A 14,819-nucleotide genomic window follows, 5' to 3' on the forward strand; every position below is an offset into this window, starting at 1 on the left:
GATTTCTGAAGGCGGGGCCTTGGGCTGTGGTGACGTCACTCCACCCCCTTCAGAAAGAAGGGGCTGTCACAGGTCACAAACCCGGGTACCCCCCGCCCCCTGTTCCAGCTGAGACTATTCTTGGCCCCCATACCCCAGCTGGAGGCAGTACTAGGCGGGGGCTGGGGGTGGGGGCCGTGCCACAGGAAGGCGGGGACCAGGCTGTGGGGAGCAGCCTGTCTGCCTGCCAGTGGGGCTCACCTTGAACTTGAAGTCATCGTGGCTGGTGGAGCCTTTCATGGTGAACGACTGGGAGAAGCTAAGGGAGAAGCCAACGAGGGTCAGGGTGCTGACAGCTGGGATTCTGGCTCCCTGGGACTTAGACTCATGGGTCCCCAGGAGCCCCCAGGCCCCGGGTCAGCCCTCAGCCCAGCCCAGGGCACGTGCCCCCTCTCGACTTGGAAACTCACCTCCCCTCAGAGAACTCGGACACCTCCTCATCTGTGCTGGCATAGCCATTCTCTGTGGGGAGGAGGGAGCCGGGGGTGAGACCCCAACCAGTGAAGTGCGGGGAGGGCGGCCTCCCTCCCACCGTTCCTCAGGTCAGACTAGGGCTTCTGGGGAGCTGGGGAAGCGAGGGTCCCCGGGGTGGGAGTGAGGGAGCCCTGGATGTCTGGGGCCCCAGGGGGCCCGTACCCTGCTGCACGTTGTGGATGAGGGCCTGTAACTCGGGATGGGCCTCAGCCTTCTCCCGCAGGGCGTCCAGGAGCACGTGGTTCTGGGAGGAGCCTGCTATGTCTGTCTGCCGCAGCCGCCCCTCCAGCAGCCGGATCTGTGCCTCCTTCTGTGCCACCTGCAGCCCCTGAGGATGGGCAGCGAGGCCTGGGGTCACCCTTCCCGCCCTGGGGCCATGGGGACCCCCATCACTGCCCTCCCAGCATCTGCACCTCACAAGAGCCTCAAGGGCTCCCAGCCCTCACCCTGCACCCGTCACAGGCCCAAGACGCACCCTGGACCCTTGGCTTCCCCCACATTCACGCTGGGGGCACGTTCCCCATGTGGCCTGTATAGTGTCCCCAGACACGAACACAGACGTAACTCCAGGACCTCAGAAGGGGACTGCATTTGGAAATGAGGGGCTTTAAGAGATGATCAGGGCTTCCCAGGTGGTGCTAGTGGCCAAGAACCCGCCTGCAGATGCAGGAGGTTTAAAAGACATGGGTTCAACCCCTGGATTGGGAAGATCCCCAGGAGGAGGGCATGGCTACCCACTCCAGTATTCTTGCCGGGAGAATCCCATGGACAGAGGAGCCTGGCGGGCACAGCTGAAGCGACTTAGCACGCATGCACAAAAGAGATGATTGAGTTAAAATGAAGTCCCTGGGGGCCCCCAATCCCTGTGACCGGTGTCCTTATAGGAGGTCAGGACACAGACACACAGAGGGGCGACCACAGGAGGGGGAGGCAATGCCTGCAAGGCATGGAGACAGGCTCCAAGGACGCCAGCCCTGCCTGCACCTCATCTCTGGCCTCCAGCCGCCGGGACTGGGAGGGATGAAGCTGTGCGTTTAGGCCCCCAACCACGATGCTGGTCACAGCAGCCCAGCAGAGGAACACCCTCCCGAGAGCAGAGCTGAGAGAGCTCCCTGGGGGGAGGGAGGGGGGAGGAGGCTGCTATGTCTGTCTCCTCCTGCCCGGTCCAGAGCCGCCCCGCAGGCACAGCCCCAGGGGAAGGAAGCCACCCCACAGCCTGGGCCCTGTCGGAGCGGGCTTGGGAGCTGAGACACACCTCCTGTTCCAGCACCAACCCCATCCCTGGGAGGAGCACGTCCATCTGTCTGCTCCTGCTGCTCCAACACACACACACACACACACACACACACACACACAGAGACATGGACACAGACACAGACACACACACACAGACAGACATGGACACACACAGAGACATGGACACACACAGACACACAGACACAGACAGACATGGACACACACAGACACACAGACATAGACAGACATGGACACACACAGAGACATGGACACACACAGACACACAGACACAGACAGACACACAGACACAGACAGGCAGACACACACACACACACACACAGACACACAGATACACATAGACACACACACACAGATACACAGACACACAGACAGACAGACACACACACACAAGCTGCTGCCTCCCCCTCCATAGGCTCAGGCCGAGCTGTGTGCGGTGACCACACCAAGCCCCTGGCCACATTGCCTCATTAAAGCCACATGGCCAGCCATCACCCCAGCTTTTCAGCGTGCCCTCGTGAGTGACACAGCTGGGTAGCCAGCCGTGAGTGTTCCAGCCCAGGGCACGCTCTGCAGGCACCTGTCCGCCGGGAGGCCAGCAGCCCTGCCCACCTTGTCGATGGACGCCTTGAGGAAGTTGTCCAGCAGGAGGCGGGCTTCAGCCAGGGAGCAGGAGCTGATGACCACCGATGTGTCCGTGGAGTCCAGCTCCTCCTGGATGGGGAGGCAGAGGGCGCGTCACCCGGCCGCCCCGCCGCCCCGCCCACACCTGTGCGGCCCACCCGCCCCCGGGCACCTTGGTCTCCTCCAGCTGCACGATGGTGGCCTGGCAGTCGCCGATGCTGTCGCTGATGTAGTCGATGTTGGCCGCCAGCACCTCGATCTCCTCCGCCAGCTCCTGCAGCCCCTTCTCCTCCTCGGGGCTCTCGGCCTGCAGCCGCTCCCGCTTCCTGCGCAGCGCCTCCTGCATGAGGGAGAGCTCCTCCCTTTTCTGGGGAGGCAGGTGAGGCCTCAGGCTGCCGCCTCCAATGCCTGGGGAGTGGTGGGGGGGACGGAGGGGCGGGCCCACCTTGATGAGCCGCTCCATGTCAGCCTCCAGGTTGACAATGGTCATTCTCTGCATGACGATGTCCAGGATCCTCCGCTCCAGCGACTGCCACTTGAGCCTGGCAGCCTTGCTGAAGCTCTGGCTGGGCCCCTTCTTCTGGAACTTCTTTCTGGTGGGGGCACAGGTGGGGGGGGCCAGAGCGGGACCACTCTCAGCCTCTGCACTGTGCGGAGCCCCTCGCCTGGAGCCTCTGAGGCCCCACCCCGCAGCCCCCAACACTCAGGCACTGGCCTCCTCACCTGGCAGGGCGGGCACCAGGCACGGTGGGCGCGGGGTGACTCCCGAGGAAGTGGTTGACCTTGCGGTCCCACTGGCGCACGATGCTGGAGACGGAGCGGGCCCCCGATTCAGCCTCGGATGAGGTGGTGCTGGCTGACACCTCGGCCCCTGAGTCCAGCATGGGTGACTTCGGTCCCACTCGCCCTGCCACCCGCTCAGACATGGGCTTGGCCAGACGCCTCAGTGCAGAAACCTGGGGGTCCAGAGGACAGGGGCCCACTGGGCGGGATGCTCCCAGGCTCACAGAAAGGCCCAGCCTGGGGGTGCTAGGTAGGGAGAATACAGGGGCCGCTCCGTCCTGGCCTGGGTTTAGGACGGAGAAAGGGCCAAGGGGTCTTCGATGTGAAATGAACAAAAAAGAGACTTCTCTTTTTAAAAACTGACATCTCGGGCATCTTGGGCTCCCCCCGCTTCAGTGCCCCCACGGGGTAACCCAGGGTCAGCACTCGGTGGGGGCGGGAGGGGGGCTGCTCTGGGGGCTGGGCGGGGGCCCGCACTCACCTCCTGAGTCTTCCTCCTCAAGACTATTTCCTGCTGCCTCTTCTGGGACTCCAGAGCTCGGATCTGAAACTAGGGGTGAGAAGTGGGTGGAGACCTCGCTCAAGCCTTGAGGCGGGTCTGCCCCACCGGCTCTGGAGGGGAGCCTTGTGGAGCCAGAAGTCGTGGGGAAAGAGGACCTGGTATTCGGAGGGCACGTCTCTCCCAACCAGGGCAGGGGCAAGGAGCCTGGGGTAGAGGGCTGGGCCCGCGGGCCTCTCCGCAGGCTGGACGCTGCGGCTGGCAGGCTGGGTCCTGGCTGGCGAGGGGCTCCAGGCCCAGCTCGGCACCATACGGGGACCAGGCTGGGCGCCCACAGCTGTCCTGCCTTCCCGCGTGGGGCTGCGCTCCCTCCAAGCACCTCCTCACCGCCGAGGACGGCCTGCCGGGCCGGGTGGTCAGGAGGGGTGCCAGTGCGCCGGGAGACAGGCCGGGGCCTGGAGGCGCCCTCACCTCCTGCCGCCGCTGCTCCTTCCTGAGCTGCGCGATCTCCCGGGTCCGCTTGGTCTCCACCAGCCGCCGCCGTTGCTGCTCCTCCCTCATCTGCTTCATCAGGGCCACCTGTGTGTGGGGGGTACAGCCGTGAGGCCGGGGGCAGTGCCTCGGGGCCTGTCCCCTACTCTCGCAGAACTTGAAGCTGACTTGCCCCCCGGCCAAGCTCCCAAAAGGGACGGCCTTACTGCCAGGCTGGCTGTGCAGGCGTCACCACGTGGCAGGGTCTAGCACGGCCCCCACGGCTCTGGTCACAGCCCCTGGTGGCCCCACCCGGAGCTGCCGCCAGGGCCCAGCCTATGTGATGGAGCTGAGCTGCTGTGGGGTGAGCTCCCAGGCCAGGCTCATGGTGACCGTGAAAACCAGAAGCATGGGTGGAGCCCACGCTGCATGCCCAGGCCCTCGTAACAGTCGCATGAGAAGCGGTATCACTCCTATTTTATAAACAGGAAATGAGCCTCAGAGAGACCAAATGACCTAAAGTCATAAAATCAGCAATGGGTGGCCAGATTTGTGGTCCGGGTCATTTTGCTTCAAAATACAGCTCTTACCACGGCCGTGGGGGTGGTACTCCAGTGGGTCAGGGCAGGGCAGGCCCCCCAAGCACAGAGTTTGGAGCTGAGTTCCTGGCACAGAGGGCATCGTCCGGGCATCCAGAGGTGAGCCGGCATGGCGGGGAGCAAGCACCTGGGGCCTGGTGGCACCTCTCCCTCCAGTGCATGGGGTCAGCCCCCTTCCACGAGATGGGGCCGTGAGAATCGGGCCGGACGGTCCCTCTGCTACCACTGAAGCCTCAGGCACCCCAGGCTGCCTCAAGGACAGTCAGGAGAGGACACGGCCCGGCAGGGAGGGAGGTTGGCCAGGGGCTGGTGGCTGTATTGGGGGGAGCTACAGAGAGGAGGGGACCTCCTTGCTGCTGGGCCTGTGGGTCCGGAGAGAATGCTGCCCCAAAGGGCTGGGGCTGGCTAGAGCGACCCAAGCCTTGGCTGGAAGCGGACCTGAGCCCCACATGGGGGGGCAGCATGCACCCCAACATGGCAGCCCTCTTCTGGGGCCAGAGCCAGAGCCCAAGGCTTCCTGGGGAGGAATGTGTCTTTCGGGACGAAGGTCCATCTGCCCAACTCCGTCTGTGTGGCTGAGCCCCATGGGGGTCGTCACAGGGTGGCAGTCTCAGAACGGCGGGAACATTCCAGGCATGTGACGTCAGGACCCTCGGCGGCCCTGCTCTGGGCCTCCCCGCTCCAGAGGGCACCTCCGTGAGCACGGGTGCCCCTCAACTGCAGTGGCAGGGTCCTGGCCTTGGTGCTCGTGGCATCTGATCAGAGTCCATGCCTGCAGTCCCAGGTCCTTCTGAACGAAACCCTGGACTCCTCCTGGGCACACCCACTGCTGGAATGGCCCAAGGGTGCTCTTCTCAGCCTCTCCCCCAGGCTCACAAGAACTAAGCGAGCTGAGCGGAGCAGGGGAGTCCCCGCTGAAGGGCCGAACAAGCTGAGATTGAAGCCCAGGAACACGCACGGACCCTCTGTCCTTCCCACACGTCGTGGGCATTATTACATTAATATTATTTTTCCAGGTTTCAGAGCCACAGGAGGATCCTCCCTCCTAAAGGTCTACAGTGGCGTCTCCTCCCCTGAGATGACGGCCGGCCCGCACTGGCCGGGGCACCTGGAGAGGCTTAGCCAGGGAACCTGCACGCGGACAGAGAGGAGGCAGGCAGACTTCCCCTGGGAACCGCTCCACGAGCTCCAGAGTCCCGAAGGGGGACAACCAAGGCCTAGGGCCTCCCTCCTGCCGCCAGAGGGCGCCCGCTGACCAAGTCCGCCGCATCCTCCGCAACCCCGGTCGGCGTCCGCACGTGGAGGCGGCCCAGACCCGAGGACTCGAGCAGTGCGCGCGGACTGGAGACCACCGCAGTGCGCGGGGTCCCTGGGGGTCCTCGGGGGACCCTCTACTGGGGAAGGTGCTTTCACCCTGCACAACCTCTAGGTAAGAGGACAAGGTCCAGGAGCAGGACAGGCGAACGAGGCAATGTCAAGTGTCAAGACGAGCAGCCACACTGCCAGTGGTGGTTATTTTTAACACAGTAAACGGATTTTTAGGGCTCAGACGGTAGAGTCTGCCTGCGATGCAGAAGACCTGGGTTCGATCCCGGGGTCGGGAAGATCCCCTGGAGAAGGGAAAGGCTCCCCACTCCAGTATCCTTGCCTGGAGAATTCTATGGACTAGAGGAGCCTGGCAGTCCATGGAGTGGCAAAGAGTCAGAAACGACTGAGCAGCTAACACTTTCTTCACTTTCAAATGGATTTTGAGACTACACTCCGCCTCCCATACCCTCAGTCTGCCCCTTTTGGCCTTCTTCCTTTCGGCCCAGCCCACAAGTCCCGCCCCCAGCCCCGCCCTGGCCCCGCATTGACCCCCATCCCCATCCCCCACCTTGGCCTTCCACATCTCGGCCCCGCCCCCAACCCCACCTTAGCCCCGCCCACTTGGTCCTCTTCATCTCGGCTCCGCCCCACTTGGTCCTCTTCGTCTTGGCCCCGCCCCCAACCCCACCTTAGCCCCGCCCACTTGGTCCTCTTCGTCTTGGCCCCGCCCCCAACCCCACCTTAGCCCCGCCCACTTGGTCCTCTTCATTTCGGCTCCGCCCCACTTGGTCCTCTTCGTCTTGGCCCCGCCCCCAGCTCCATCTTGGCCCTCAGTTCCCAGCTAGGCTTGTCTTCATCTTGATCCCACCCTGGCCCCGCGCTGGCGCCACCCCCGTCCCCGTCCCCCACTTCGGCCCTGTCTCCAGCGCCCACCTTGGCCTTCTTCATCTCGGCCACCTCGGCCTGCAGCTTCTTGAGCTCCCTCTCGTAGCGAGACTGGTTCTTGAGCAGCCGCGCGTGCTCCTTCTGCGCGGCCTGCAGCTTCTGCAGGTCCCGGTTCATCTCCCGCAGCCTCTTCTCGTAGTCCGCCTTGATCTTGTTGGCCTTCTCCTCTGTGTAGCACTCCATGGTACCTGCGCGCAGTGGGGCAGCGTTGGCGCAGGTCCCCGGGCCCCAGTGCCGTGGGCTCGGAGCGCGCCCAGGGGGGAGGTCTCACTGCGTGATGGTGGTGAGCCGCACCCTCCTCAGCCTGTTCCCTCTGGTGAACAAGGAGGGGCTCAGATTAGGAGACACCCAAGGACATTCTAGGGACCTTGAAGAAGTGATTCATCCTGAGATCTCAGCCCATGCTCGCCAGCTTCCCATGAGGGGCCTGGGTACTAGGTCCGCTGGCCTGCTTCTGACCCATGATTGGAGAAGAGGGCTGGAACAGCGGGGAGGGGAAGGGTTAGTAAGAGAAGACAGACAGACAGGGGCTCTGGCAGAAGAAACAAGCCTTCTCCACTCCTGACCTGATCTGCCAACAGACACGGCAGATTAACCAGTGCAAACCCGCCCCTTCACCCAGCAGTCTTCCTCATCTCAGTGTCTGCCGTCGTACTGGTACCTGGAGACGTCCTTGGCTCGCCTCTCTTAATCTCCCACCAAGCAACCAACAAAGCCCTTTGTCTGCATCCTCAAAATGTATCCGGAATCTGACGGCTTCTCACCACCTCCTGCCCGCACCATCGCTCACCAGGACCTCTATAACAGTTGCCTAACAGATCTCAAGCTTCCGCTTGCGTTTCCCTGCACAGCAGCTGGAGCGATCTCGTCAGAATGCTTTCAAAATTTACTTCACGTCTCTCAAAGCCCCAACTTTCCACGTCCCTCAGAGAATAAGGCAGAAGTCCTTAAAACGACCGGCACGTCCGGCCATTTCTCTCTGGCCTCCGCTGCTGCCACGGTGCCCTCCCACCGCGCCCGTCATCGGCCGCCCCAGGGCCTCTTCATCTTGGACTCCTGCCCCTAACCCTCCCTCGTTCTCGGACTCCCGCTTCTCAGCGAGTCTTCCACGACCACCCTTTCCAACACTTCCACCCCGTCCCCAGCACGCCCTGCCTCCTTCCCTGCTGCTTTCGCCCACGGCACTTGTCACCCCGACACGCTGTAGAATCCGCCACTTCTGCCGTCTGCCTCTCCCCACTAGAGCGCTCGCTCCAACGACTCTCGCACCTAGAACAGGGCCGCTCTGCAAGCCTATTTATTCCACGGATGTTTGCTGAGGAAGTGAATGTGTGAGTGAACGGATAGTAACAGGATGAACGGGCTGAGCGTGCTGGACAGGAGACACACTGAGAGGCAGATTTGTAAACGGAACCAAAGGAAACATCCTAGGAGAGAATTCAGGAAAAGACAGGGGTGTCTCTTCATGCGCCTGGATAGAGACAGGATTCTAATATGTGTGGCGCGGAGGGGTCTCAAGGCGAGTGGGGCGGGGCCTCGCGGTGGGCGGGGCGGGGCTCGCGGTGGGCGGGGCGGGGCGGGGCCTCACTGAGGTTCTGCAGCACGCGGTCGCGCTCCAGCTGCGTGTCCCGGATCTTGTTCTGCAGCAGGATCAGCTTTTCCTCGTACTGGTGCTTCAGAGTCTGCAGCCGCCGCTGGCTGTTCTCCAGCTCATCGATCAGCTTCTGCTTGATTTCGATCTCGCACGTCAGGTCGGCCAGGTCCGCCTGATAGTTCGCCGCTGTGGGCGCAGAGACAGGCTGGCTGAGGCGCTGGGGGCCTGGGGCGCGGGGATGGGGACAGGGCCTTCCTCTGGCCAGCTGTGACCACTCAGTGACCAGTGGCAAGGGGAAATGCCTCATCCCACGGTGGGCAGGGGCTGAAAGAGCAGCCCGAAAGTGCAGGGTTGGGCCCAGGACTTGGGGGCACCAGGCGTCTCATCCACCCCTGCTGAGCCCCAGAAGCTGATGCCCACCCGCTGCGGATGACCTGGGAGCCGGCGGGGCTGCAGGGCAGAAAGGACGCAGAGCAGCCGGCAGGGCTCTGGGTCAGAGCTGAGGGACACACAGCCTGCTTAGAGGAGTGGGCTTCGGAACAGCCAGGCCTCGGTCCGAGGCCCAGCTCCACATCCCCCACACCCAGGGGTGAACCACCAACTGCTCTTCGGTGGTGACCAAGGGAGGGGTCCTAACATGTCCACCCAGGGTGGTCGTGCGGACAGGGAGGCCGGGCACGTTCACGGGCTCAAGTCACCTCAGAGCCCAGCACCAACACGTGCTCAGTAAGCTTCTGCCAGGATGGGTTGCACATCTGAGCTCCCGCCTGGACGTCGGACAGCCACTGCCCCAAGCAGTCTCTCTGGGCCCCCGTGGAAGGCAGCCCCGCCTCGGCTCCCCCGCTCAGGAGCACGCACCCTTCTCCTCTGGGTCAGAGTCGGAGTCCGCCAGGCTCTCCTCGCTGCCCGAGTCCTCGTCCTCGTCTTCTCGGCCTTCCTCCTCCTCACAGCCGCTCTCTTCTCGTTCCTCATCCTCCTGGGTGCCAGGAAGGTGGGGAGTGGGGTGGCCCATGGCAGGGGGGCTCACTCCCCACCCTCACTCCTGGGAGAGCCCCACCCAGAGAAGCCTCCTGCCTGCATCACCTAACTGTGATGAGGGGCTGAGGGATGGACATCACTGTGGCAACCAGTCAGATACTGGGAGGCACAGGACCCACTGAAGGTCGACCCGAGCCCACCCCCACCCTGCACAAGGATGTCTGTGGAGGCCCTCACTTGGGCAGGGACAAGGGGGCAGCTTGAGGGGGCGGGTCCCTCACCTCCTCGGCCTCGTTGTCATCGGTCTCCTCACTGTTCTCTTGCTGGAGTTTTGCCCTCTTTTTGAAGGCCTCTTTCTCTGGGCTGCCCAGGAGTGAAGGAGGGACAGGTGAGGGGCTAACCTGCCTTGAGTGAGTGCGCAGGGTGAGAGCTGAGGGGGCAAGAGTTTCAGGTACTGGGTGGGACTGGGTCCAGCTCTGCAGGGGTCACTGCTCTTCCCTAGCCCCCAGCCCAAATTAAGCCCGGGTGGGATCCTCCCTCCCCCTCCTCCTCGGGGGACGTCCAGCATTCGGCACTGGGGTCTTCTGTCCACAGCGGCCTCACTTGGTGAGTCCCCAGGCCACCTGGGTGCCCACGGCCCCTGAGCACGGGGTCCTCGGGCCACCTGGGGAGAGCCGCCCTCACCTCTTTCTCCGCTGCCTGACCTCCTTCTTCTTGAGCCGCTCCAGGTCCTGCTTGGCTCGGCGGATGACCTCAGAGGCATCCTCCATGGAGCTGGCCGGGGCGGCCGGGGATGCGCCCAGGGAGTAGGGGCTCCGGGCCGAGGCCCGTGAGAGGCTGCGACGCAGGGACTCGTTCATGGCCTCGCTCTCCAGGAGCTTGGTCCTGCAGGGTGGGGGTGGAGGTGAGCAGCCCTGCCTCGGTCCTGGGCTCCCAGGTGTGCGGGCGCCCACTCACCGCAGCTCCTCGATCTCCCGGATGTAGTTCTGGATCAGAGCACCGATGGCCTCGTTGCCGTCTCCTGCAGGGACGCAGGGGCCAGAGACAGTTAAGAAGGTAAGTACAGGGAGGCCCTTCAGCTCCAGGCTGTGGTCTCCTATCAGTGCCCCGAACAGGGCAGTGCACACATGCCCTTGTCCAAGGAGGAGTCTCTATCAGAGAGGGGCTTGTCCGTGGGTGCAGAGACCCCGGCGTACTGGTAACAGCGAGATGGGAAACAAGCAAATGTCCATCGACAGAGGCTGTTACGGTAAATCACTCACCACCACATATGGAACACTACTCAGCTTAAGAGAATTAAGTGGGCTTGTGTGTTTAACACAGCATCATGAGAAGTAAAGCATCACAGGACAGTACATGCGATTGCATTTACAGAGAAAGGAAAAGCCGGCTGCCCTGTGAGTCCCACACCCCGGCATCCCGAGCTGGTGTGGGGGCAGGGTGTGGGGGCAGGGGCCCGCCCGCCTGGGGCAGCTGGCTCACCGGCCTTGGCCAGGAGCAGGTTGGCCTCCTGGCTCATGAGCTGGGTGACGCGGTTGTTGATGGCGTCGATGGCCTCCTGCATGGCCTTCACCCGCAGGCGCAGCGCCCCATTCTCCTTCTGCAGCAGGGCGTTCTCCCGGAACAGGTCGCTGTAGCCCTCGGCGCCATCCTCCCCAATCACTCTCTTGCCCTGGGAGGAGCGGGGGGGCGGGAAGGGGGGCAGTCAGGGACAGGGTAGGGGGCGGGGGGTCACGATGCTCTTCCCCACCACCCCCGCCTCTCCCCCCACACGGTAGCCCTGCCAGCTCCCCCTGCCAGCTCTCATCTCCCAGGGCTCAGAAACCTTTCAGGGCCCCTGTGACAACAGAAAGTTCACATTTCATGACCAGCCATTCCAGACCTTCACAATCTCAACCCACCTCCCTCTCCACTGCTCAGCTTCCTGTCTCCACAAACGCTAACCCAGGGCCAAAACCCAGAGCAGGGGGTGGGCACGAATGAGGAGGGCAGGTGTAAGACGGCAGGGTGAGGGGCACTGCAGCGAATAGAGCTGCACGCAGTCTAGAAGGGGCGGCCCCGGGCCCCTCCAGGCAGCCCGGCGCCACACTGTTAGAGCTTCGCAGTGTTAAAGAAAACAGAAACTCCCTAATTTTCAGAAAAGTGACAACTACCCCTGCATTCTTTTAAGGCAAAGGGCCAATCAAACCAAAACCCACTTGTGTGCCAAGTTCGGGCCAGGGGCTGCTGCTGGTGCCTTCTGCCTTAGTCACATAGAATGGGACACTTCCCCAGAGCACTTCATCTTCCCTTCCCTGTTTCTTTGCTCGTAGCCTGTTGGCACCAGAGGACATCTGCCCCACCTCCTTTTTCTGGTATCCCACTTGTTCCCATAATGAAGGCCCCTCTTCCCTGAGGCCCTCCCTGACCACCTGAATGAGGGGGCCAGCCCTCTCCCCTGCAGCACCCCCAGGTGCGCTGGCCCGCTCGTGTGGTCCCGTCAGTTGTCCTCATGCTGCCGTGCTGCAGCTGAGTCTCCTCTGGGCCAACACGGCACATGCGGCGGAATAAAACCCCACAGAGCACCTGCCTTACACATGAGAACTGTGCAATCAGGATGTGCACCTCTTTGTCTGACACTGTAAGCCTGAGAGCTTCGACGATGCTCCAGTCACTCGGTGAGCCCGGCCCTGGCCACCAAGACTGGTATGCGGAGCGCGAGGCCGAGTGGGGAGGGGGCGGGGCCGGGCGGGGCGGGGCAGGAAGGGCGGAGCCTGGTGGGAGGGGCGGGGCCTTGGAGGGGTGAGGCCCTGGAGGGGCGGGGCCTGTGGTTGGGGTGGGGCCTTGGAGCGGTCCGGGTGCGGGCCCTGGGAGGGGCGGGGCCTACTCACCGCCTTGTACTCCATCAGCTCCATTTGCAGGCGCGCGATTTCAGCTCGCAGAGCGCTGATCTGCTGGCTGGTCTTGTCCTGGTTCACCACCACCTTGTTCTTGATGTTGCGGGCCCGGTTGGCGTATTTGAGCGTGTTGAGCGTCTCCATGAAGTCGCGGTCCGAGGGGCTCACGCAGGCGATCATGATGGTCTGGCTGGGGAGTGTGGGGGTGTGGAATGAAGGTCGAGCGCACAGCCGGACCGGGGGGCATCACTTCAGAGCAGATCCTGCTCCTGGCTGGGGACCCTAAAGACCTGGGCAGAGCCTGGGGCTGGGGCTCCGCACCACCTGGCCTGGGTCTCCACTCCAACAGTGCTGACCGCGGCGAGGCGGCCAGTAGGCGGCGGGGGAGGGCGAGGAGGGTTGTGATGCGGCCTCCGCGTCCCCTTCGGCCTCTACCACCTCCTTAGGATACCCCTCTCTACCGTGCAGACGACGAAGCTGGGTCCCACCATAGTGGCCGGTGGGCATCTCCAGGCCTGCAGCCCACCGGGCCGGGCGGGCCCCTTGTCCGCTGGGCCTTCCCGCTCAGCCCGCAGGCCCCTGCGCTCCCCCTTTCTCCGCCCCTCCCCAGGTGTCGGCGGGTACCTGTTGCCGCCCAGCGAGTCCTGGAGGAGCCGGGTGAGCTTGGAGTCCCGGTAGGGCACGTGCACCACCTTCTTGCTCTGGTCCCCCAGGGCGCTGATCACATTGCCCAAGGCCAGCTGCGGAGACAGATCGCTGCTTGAGAGGCACCGGGGGAGGACTGAGCCCGGAGGGTGGACCTGTCCCGCTGACCCCAGCAGCCCTCAGGCTCCCCGAGGGTTTAGAGGCAGATGTGAGAGTTGGTGACAGTTGGCAGTCAGGGTCAGGGCAGCGGCCCGCCCCGGCCAGCAGCCGGCCTGAGGCGGGCCTGGAGAGGGTCTGAGGCTGAGCCGTGCAGGCCGCTGCGTGCCTACCAGCCCACAGTTGATGGAGATGCCCTCCTTGGCCCGCTCGCCTGTGGCCCCTGTCCGCTTCAGCCGCTCAGAGCCGGCCAGGTCCACGAAGTGAAACTTGGCGGTGAGCGTCTCGTACTCGCTTCCAGGAGGGGCACCATCAGGAAGCCCGCTCACGGCCTCGTTCACCTGCAGGGAAGCCAGCCGGCATGGCCCCTCTGTCCCAGCCCCTGCCCTCGGGGCCTGGGGAGCAGCGTAGCTGGGGGTGCCTCGCGCACACCGAGCATCAGACTGCGTGCACTGCCTGCTTCTCCCCCACCGAGAGGAAGGCGAGTTTGCAAGCAGCAGGGTGACCCAAGCCCGGGTCTGCTGGCCCAGAGCCTGGGCTCCCGCCGCACCACCCTCCCGCCAACAGGTGTCTGCCTCGGGCTTCTCACCAGGTCGGGCCGGGCGCACATGCGCATCTGACACAGGTGGATGGTGAAGATGGCGTGGGAGCGCGAGCTCTGCACGTTCATCTGGGTGCTGGCCGTGGTGCGGGACAGGGCGCCCTGCTTCAGGCACTGGATCAGCTGCGGAAGGGCGGACGTCAGGGCCCGCAGCTGGGCGGCCCAGCTCCCCGCCCACCCCACCCCCACTAGCCCACCGTGGCTCCGCAGGTGCTCACCTCCTCCTGGGAGCTGATGAGGCGGGAGGTGACGCCCGTGGTGTAGATACTGCCGCTGGCGTCCTCGTGGATCTTGATGTGGGATTTGCGGTGGCGGGCGTCAGGGTCACGTGCGCTATCGAAGAGGTCAAGGATCTCCTCATTGTAGAGCTGTGCGGGCAGGAGACGGGGCTGGGTGTACAAGGGCATGGCCCGGGGCCCCAGCGCTCTCTCCAGCCACACGCCAGCTCTGCTCTGCAGGCACCGAGACCAGCCCTGGGAGGCTCCCCAGCCACCCCGGCCCTCCCAGGGCTCCGGGTTCTGGGCTCTTTCCCCTGGCCGGGGCGGGAGCAGCTGGATCCTGGGTAGAGCCCACATAGGCAGCAATCAGCGCTCCGCCCCGAGGGCTGAGGATCCTGTGGGAACAAGAGGACTGAGGCCTCCACAGAGTATGTGATGCGTCAGGGAGAGGGGGCCGGGGCGGGGCTCCAAGCTCGGGGGTGGGGCTTGGTGGAGAGCTGAGCTCTGGGGGTGAGGGATGGAGAGCCACCTATGACCTGGCCCCCGGTGAGCCTGGGGACACCACTGTGGGAGATGGCCTGGCCGGGAGTGTCCCCCCATGTCAGATGGTCTCAGCTTTGGAGTCCTGTGCTTGGAATCGCTGGCAGGACAAGTTTCACCTGTTGGAATTGTCACCGGGCAGGGAGCTGGGGCGGGGAGCAGGAGGGACGAGCAAGCAGTCAGTGGCCAACAGCGGCCTGTGGGGGGGGGGGGCA

The 14,819-nt window shown here is 63.9% G+C and overlaps 1 protein-coding gene across 6 annotated transcripts in view; it reads right to left on the reverse strand.

Moving 5' to 3' along the window:
• The window catches only part of KIF21B (kinesin family member 21B), a 42,513-nt gene that overhangs the window by 13,150 nt on the left and 14,544 nt on the right, over positions 1-14,819 (reverse strand). For all 6 annotated transcript variants that reach the window (XR_011247584.1, XR_011247586.1, XR_011247583.1 and 3 more), the window contains exons 4-24: positions 14,065-14,214; positions 13,835-13,969; positions 13,419-13,586; positions 13,069-13,184; positions 12,439-12,634; positions 11,051-11,240; positions 10,526-10,589; positions 10,253-10,453; positions 9,850-9,931; positions 9,449-9,566; positions 8,585-8,776; positions 6,985-7,184; positions 4,145-4,252; positions 3,656-3,724; positions 3,115-3,347; positions 2,837-2,984; positions 2,564-2,758; positions 2,380-2,481; positions 676-841; positions 450-501; positions 241-298 (exon numbers count right to left, since the gene is read on the reverse strand). Coding sequence is in view for 2 of the 6 variants with exons in the window: in XM_069545000.1 (XP_069401101.1) it covers positions 241-298; positions 450-501; positions 676-841; positions 2,380-2,481; positions 2,564-2,758; positions 2,837-2,984; positions 3,115-3,347; positions 3,656-3,724; positions 4,145-4,252; positions 6,985-7,184; positions 8,585-8,776; positions 9,449-9,566; positions 9,850-9,931; positions 10,253-10,453; positions 10,526-10,589; positions 11,051-11,240; positions 12,439-12,634; positions 13,069-13,184; positions 13,419-13,586; positions 13,835-13,969; positions 14,065-14,214 (2,943 nt within the window). In the remaining 4 variants the exon portion in view is untranslated. The remainder of the gene's footprint in view (positions 1-240; positions 299-449; positions 502-675; positions 842-2,379; positions 2,482-2,563; positions 2,759-2,836; positions 2,985-3,114; positions 3,348-3,655; positions 3,725-4,144; positions 4,253-6,984; positions 7,185-8,584; positions 8,777-9,448; positions 9,567-9,849; positions 9,932-10,252; positions 10,454-10,525; positions 10,590-11,050; positions 11,241-12,438; positions 12,635-13,068; positions 13,185-13,418; positions 13,587-13,834; positions 13,970-14,064; positions 14,215-14,819) is intronic.

Source organism: Ovis canadensis, chromosome 12, assembly GCF_042477335.2.
Source record: "Ovis canadensis isolate MfBH-ARS-UI-01 breed Bighorn chromosome 12, ARS-UI_OviCan_v2, whole genome shotgun sequence".
NCBI classification, from domain to species: Eukaryota; Metazoa; Chordata; class Mammalia; order Artiodactyla; family Bovidae; genus Ovis; species Ovis canadensis.